This window comes from Aplysia californica, unplaced genomic scaffold (assembly GCF_000002075.1).
Source record: "Aplysia californica isolate F4 #8 unplaced genomic scaffold, AplCal3.0 scaffold00226, whole genome shotgun sequence".
Classification (NCBI taxonomy): domain Eukaryota; kingdom Metazoa; phylum Mollusca; class Gastropoda; order Aplysiida; family Aplysiidae; genus Aplysia; species Aplysia californica.
The window spans coordinates 1,015,649-1,022,748 of record NW_004797496.1 but is presented as its reverse complement, the minus strand read 5'-3'; the positions used below and the strand labels follow the sequence as shown (position 1 = coordinate 1,022,748).

General features: G+C 40.9%; 1 protein-coding gene across 1 annotated transcript in view; it reads left to right on the top strand.

The window, feature by feature from the left end:
* LOC101863820 (monocarboxylate transporter 13) overlaps positions 1-6,658 on the top strand; it is an 11,736-nt gene extending 5,078 nt beyond the window's left edge. The window contains exons 6-8 of the mRNA XM_005099807.3: positions 1,284-1,360; positions 3,306-3,721; positions 5,821-6,658. Coding sequence (XP_005099864.1) covers positions 1,284-1,360; positions 3,306-3,721; positions 5,821-6,470 — 1,143 coding nt within the window. The 3' untranslated portion in view covers positions 6,471-6,658. The remainder of the gene's footprint in view (positions 1-1,283; positions 1,361-3,305; positions 3,722-5,820) is intronic.
* Positions 6,659-7,100: the final 442 nt, after the last annotated feature.

Below are 7,100 nucleotides of genomic sequence, written 5' to 3'. Positions count from 1 at the left end.
CCCCCCCCCTCCAAAAAAAAGAACAAAATTTCAGATAGAACTTTGTAAGTCTGAGGTAGCGAAAGGTCGGTGGTTGGGTGCAAGATGCCGACAAATGCCACAATCATTGCAATATGGCGTTTGTCAGATTCTTGCATCCAGCCACCGAAGTGTAAAGTGTGAGTAAGAACTCTGAATGAAAATGCAACCTGTTTTCTTGTGTGTAAGCCTGTACAGGTGTGTTTGTATTTTTTTAAGTGCTCGCCTGTGTGATGCAAGGGGTGTTGTATTGAGAATAAGAGTGTGGCAGAGAGAGGAGAGACACTTTTTCATTCCTTTCTCTATTTTACTGACTGTGGATTTTATGTATTCTGTAGAGATGGCTGCAATTTTGAGGTTTAATGAATATTCTTTTTGTTCGTACCAGTAGTCTTGGTATTGTTATTCAAAAGCTTAATACTGGGTACAAGACTGCAAACCAAAGGGCTGTTGTATTATTACAAAGGGACATTATTAATTTTTTTTTTTTAAATATGAGAAGACTTTTTTTTTTTTTTTTTTTTTTTTTTTGGTCGTATTCCTTTACTTTCAATCTTTAACCCCCGCGGGGCGGTGCTACTGACTGAAGTGTCTTTAAGCCAATCCCAAAGGGGGGACATTAACATCTTGAGTTCTTGTGCTCAGTGGAATTGTTATTTTAAATGGGCTGATTCATCAATGTCATGCTCATAACTATGCCTAAACTGCAACAGGGAACTGCTGCTTTTTCTTTTTTAATCCTTACTATCGACATTTTGCCTCTATTTGTTTTGTATGTTGGTCACACTCTTGTTCCACTATTTCCGAGGTGCCTTGATAGTCAAAGCAAAGCAGACCTTGTGCTGTTGAAGCTAGAGAGGTGAGCACAGTAAGTCTGATTCCCTGTCAGGACTTCTCTGTTGACATCCACCCCTTGACGCTCAGATGACCTTATGCAATTGCGAGCGCCGTAAAACCTCTACTAAAAAAACCGAAAAAACTTTTAATCTTTCAATAGTGAGGTGTTTACGAAGGCATACAAATAAGACAAAATCATATTATTATTCATGAAAGGTAAAGAACAAGTCAACTACTTACTTCAAACAAACAACCTGTTGCTGTTTATTACATCACACTGTCCTATTTTTGAGCATGGGTGAGTGCATTTTGATCAAAGACAGTCTAGTAAACACCTGTCTTATAGGTGTTGTGAGATTGTTTTCCATTACTAATGGAAATGTGATGCTCTTGTCTCATTTTGCTTTCAATTTTGATTGACTTTTCAGAAACTTACGAAAGCTCAAAGAATAAAACAAGAGTATTGCCTGTGTTGTGACTTAGGCTTCAACGTCTATTTTGTCAGGTATTTTGTTTGTTTATGTTTATGCCATAGCTTCCCGTAACCAGCTTTAACTCATTCCTCATTCGCTACGCCGAGCCGTGGGGGGCGGCGCGGCTAAAGTGTCGTCAGTACGCTAAGCCGCCCCCGGCGGCTCGAGAACCGATCCTCAATTTTAGCTTAGATTCTATTCCAATCCATATATCCATGTTAAAATAAAGGTCATATATAATGTTGACTTCCTGTTCAAGCGTTTTTCCACCAAAAATCGGAAGTTTTGATTCAGTTTTGAAACACGATTTCGAAGTGTATGCGACTTTGTTTTATCGCGATGTTCAAATTATAGCCCACACACCAGTCTTACACCCTTTTCACAACAAAATACATCATTATTTTGCACACCAAAGAAATGTAGGACTCTTCTTTAGAATACTGATACAAATGGGCTCAAATTGCCACTGTTCTGTTATTGAGGAATCATTATTTTTCAGTGCTAGATCTAGATCTAAACTGTCATATTATTTTATTCTCCCAAAAATCAATATTTTTGTGAAATTACACAAAAAGTACCACTCAAGACATGTGTAGGTTTATTACAAATACGGTTCTGAATAATTCCATACACGACACAAGTGGTTTTTTTCTGTTTGTGAAGGCATCTTGTCCATTTTTCAAGATTATAAAATTTTTAATTTTTTTTTTCAATATCGGATGTCAAGATCTAAATGTGCAAATTTTATGGAATGTATATAAATAACTGCAAATTTTTCAATATTTTCCAGTTCTCTATTCATTTATGGTGATTTTTATGTATCATTTGACTAGGTGTAAACATATTTTTTGAGTTTCACCGAAGATGATTAATTTTTTATTTTCAAATTTTATCCGCATCCAAGAAAAATTGTGTTGCATAATCGCCTCTTACAGGAACCAAAGTTGAAAAATACACAAACAAACGTTACAGATGTATTCTACAAATCATACTGAAAATTTCGGTGCATAATATGTTAATATTTATTTGAATTTGTGGCCCCGAAGACCTTTGAACTGCGCACTAGTCATCATCTCATTTCGCCTTTCCGAAAAAAATTCGTACGCAAGCAGAAAATAATATGTAGCGAATGAGTTAAAGAAAACTTGTACATTTTACATAAAGAGTAATTTTTACATAATGAGCAGATTTCCAGTTAAAATAGCTTTCTCATGATATTAACTCACTTCCTTCATATCATATTTCTTATTGCTATCCCTGTGTGCCAACCATGTCAATGTGTTTTTTAAAAAATCATTGTGACTCAAGTAAATGACTTGAGTCATTAATATAATACCTGTTGTAATACTGCAGTTTATAAATTCTGAACTCCGAAACTTCAGGGGCTGCAGCGGATGTAGGCAGTTGAAACGGAACTTTGACCGCAGTGTATGTGGTGTTGGTTGGCAGTGAGTTACAACTGTTATTTGTTATGTATGAACTTGTGCAGTTGCAATAAATAAAATCTCATTCAAAGGTCCTGGGTTTGAATACGGGTTGCCACGGAAAAATTTGGTCTCTAAAATTGTCTCCTTTCCCCTCCTTTACTGCCCTCTAGCAATGTTCTGTCGTCTGCTTTCGTCTCAACTTTTTGCCCCCACCCCTTTACCTCCTTTGCCCCTTCTTACTGCTGTCTTTCAGCCACTCTCCTGATCTTCTGGTAGGAAAGATCTACACCTAGCCTTCTTGGACAAGGGCGAAAAATCTCGGAGGTCCCTAGTGCAAGTTGCGTATGTTAAAAATCCCATGGTTTTGTTCTAAAATCTATAAGACTGGGCTTCAGTTGCCACCCGGGCAAAATTCAAAATTTCCTACCAACTGAAAATGTTAAATGTGTCCCGCGCGCTCATATCACCAAATTATGCAGTTCGGGTGTTTTAAATATTTATGATGTGCTCGACTTACTGTCTGTTAAAAAGTACCATTATATTTTTTCAGCAATGTGCTGTGGAACGCGGGTGCTGCCATCTACATCGCTTTCGGCCCCGAGTTCTTCCGATCGGTGGGACACTCCAAGATGGAGGCCTCTCTCATGCTCACACTCTTCGGGCTGGGGGAGTTTGTGGGAGGGATTGTAGGAGGCATTGTGGGTAATATCCCCAGTCTGAACCGCCTGGCCATCTACGTGGGCGCCTGCTCTGTGGGTGGGGCAATGGTCTTCCTGTTTCCCGTCTCCCACTCTCTGGCTCTGACGGGCGTGCTCAGCTTTTTCTTCGGAATTTGCTTCGGCATCTTGCTGGGTTTGCTTATCATTGTGATGACAGACCTCATCGGCACGGACAAGATCGGAATTGGCCTCGGGTTCATTCTCCTCGCCGATGGAATCGGAGCGTTTATGGGGCCTCCAATAGCAGGTTAGACGTTTTTGTTTTGTTAAGCAATGTTGTAAGACTTAAAATGTGACTTTGTAAAGGATTTTAAGTGAACTTGTGAAGGTTATTGCAACTTGCAACTTTTCACTGACTCTGTAAAGTTTATTTGTACTTTTGAACAATTTGTAAAGGTTATCATTACTTTGCAAGAAACTGTAAGGTTATCATTACTTTGCCAGAAACTGTACAGACTAAAAGTAAAAAATCCTTTCAAGCGAATTTGTAAAGGTTGTTTTATATATTTTTCAGGCAGCCGGTATTTTCACGACATGTCGTGGAAAAAAAATCTAAGTGCATTTTCTCCACTTGTTTTTCTCTTTGGACCAATCAGTGAACAGCTGGGTCATGCCACTTATGCCGGAGGGCATAGACTCTCTGCCCTCTACTGGCCATGCCTCTCTCTCTCTCTCTCTCTCTCTCTCTCTCTCTCCCCTCTCTCTCTCTTTCTCTCTCTCTCCCTCCCTCCCTCTCTCTCTCTCTCTCTCTCTCTCTCTCTCTCTCTCTCTCTCTCTCTCTCTCTCTCTCTCTCTCTCTCTCTCTCTCTCTCTCTCTCTCTCTCTCTCCCAATAAGAACAACGGATGCAAATCCCCATCCCTTCGAAGTGGGACGAATTTTTAAAGCGTATCGTGAGTTTGAGGAAAAATTTCGTAAGAACTGCAGTACAAAGTAGGTTTTCAGCAAAAAGTCCTCGAAATCAGTCACCGCCAAGAATAACACAATGAAAGACGAGTCGAAACACTACCCGGCGGTGTGACAGTACTTCAAGCTCATCCTGTTCTTGATAGACTTTAATATTATGGAAGCTATGACAGCATGAGCAGAGACTAAGTCTTGATTTTATAGTTTTTTGGTGGTATATTTATTTTATTTGTAACATCAATTTAGGGGGTTGAAATCATATATATACAGATCGACGTTTTCATTCTAGGTTAGATCTTGATTCTTCCTTACTTAGTTAGAGATCTAGGCCTTATACCCCTTAAAAACTAGAATTTAATCCCCAGAGCTCTCTAGTCTATCTGGCTAAGTGGTGAACGATTGCTGGCGAAGGCTAGACCTAGAATCTAGGCCTACTCAAGCCTACTGTGACATATACTTAGATCTACCTGCGAATTGTTTTTTTTAACATGTTCTTGAACTAGTAAAAAAGCTCATCTTCAAGAGACGTGAAAGTAGAGCTCAGAACGATGTAACATACACAACATGAAATGGGCTTTTCTATTCAGTTTGTCATTGCATTCCTAACAGTAGGCTACGCAAATCCTGGAACATCAATCCTAATGGTGCAATCACCAAGCCTATAGATTCCATGCTTTCATTTTCCACCATTGTTTACGCGTTTGATTGTCAAATGCCAAATCCAGAGCACAGTTTCACTTTTTGAAAAATCATTATTTTGGTAGCCGTTATTTTCACAACCGAGCCACACAGAGGGACAATGATCGAGTGCGTGCAAATAGGCCTACAACTTACTGCAGAGGTTTAGATTCTATATCTACCGTCCAAGAAGCTAGAAAGGCATAAGTTACCCCCCCCCCCCCTCTCTCTCTCTCTCTTCAAAGTTTTTAAAAACTCACATTGCGTCCTAGATGATGATACAGCAAGTAGGCCTACAGAATTTCAGGATGTAGATCTAGGCCTAGGCTATGGGTTTCGCAAGGGAAAGTTGGAAACACTCTTGGCACCCATCCCAAAATCCGGTAATTTTGACACCTTAATCGGAATGGTGATAGAACACAGGTTCAAAATCGGAAACTAGTTCTAGATCTAGATGGACCCCCCCAAAAATGTGTATTTTAGCTAATAGGCCTAGGCCTAGACCTCTGAGGTAAGAGCCGGTTTGTCTTCGACATGTCATGAAAACACACATAGCCTTTTTTTTTCCGCGACAGGTCGTGAAAAAGTGCCTAAAATTTTTTTCTTCGACATGTCGTGAAAATACAGGCTGCCTATTTTTCAAGCAAATTTGGAAAGGCAATTCATACTTTTTAAGCCATTTTGTAAAGGTTATTCATACTGATCAAGCCACTTCATAAAGGTTATTCGAACTTTTCAAGTGATTTTGTTTCCTGTGCCTCAGGTGTGTTCCAGGATACATTTGGCACATATGAGCAAGCCCTTTATTTCTCCGGCATAGTGACCCTGACGGCTGGGGTGATCATCGCACTTATACCCTTGCATCAGCGGATGTGCAATGAGGATGAGGTGAAGGCGGGAGCAACTGATACTCCTCCTCCTTCCACACCCAGTCTGAAGAAGTACGTGGAAAGGAAGCGACTCTCAGATGTTGCTGTGGAGAGGGGTCGAAGGTCTCTGTCCGTGAAGTCGTCGGGAGCGAGTTTGAAAAGCATGGAGGGGGATACGAGTCCGTCTCGCAACAGGAAGTATGTTGTGGCGAGAATGAACAGCGGGAATGATGAGAATAGCATGCCTCAGTCAGATCAGCAACCTGTTAAGTTTTACTGTAACAACGTCGTTGAGCTACAGGAAGTTGACCTTCATCCTGCGGAGAGTGGGCCCGTGCCAGTGACAAAGCCACATGATGTAGGACCTGTTGCTGACACGACAGTGCAGGGTTCTGGGGGGATGTATCAAGCCGTGCCCACAGAGGGCAGCGGTAGTCCCGAACACAAGGCTTCTTGGGATGAAAAGAAAGACAGCGATGTAGTGTTTCATGATAATGACCTAATTATGTCCAAAGAGAGTGGGAAAATTTCAGTGCGATTTTGAACAGTGGTACAGTAGTCTCCGTCTAAACGCACACCATTCAATTAAGACACACTCTGCTCCAATGCATGCTTTCACCATTGGACAGGATTTTTAAACTATAATTCAGACGTGCAAATGGTCGCTTTTATGCACAAGGGGGCTATCCCGAGAAATGCTGTTTTGAGAAAATCAAAGGTAAAGTTTTTGCCCCTTGTTCATTTTCTTCAAAAGACAAGTAGAGTTTTCTCTATGACCAAACAAAACATACCAATGAAACCAAATTTCTCCTATAGTTATAGGCAGAGCAATGCCCAGTTTTGGTGTAGGTCAAGATTTCTGGAAACCCCTGAAATCTGGGTTAGCCTGCTTGTCCTTAAAAGCAACCAAATACACAGTCACTTCCTCTAAACGCGTGTTTTGATCCCAGAAACACACTAACGGGTGAAGCCTGACAAAGAGAAATAATGTGTGCGACAACCCAGCTTTACAGCTTGCATCAGGATAAGAAAATACAAGTCTAGACCACCGGATACTTGGTAAGGCTGTTCCTCGTGTAGCACAATGGAGGTGATGGACTGTATGATCACACCTTGCAGATATATTGGACTGGGTGAGTGATGTGGTGGGGGGGGGGGGGGGGGGGGGGGGGAA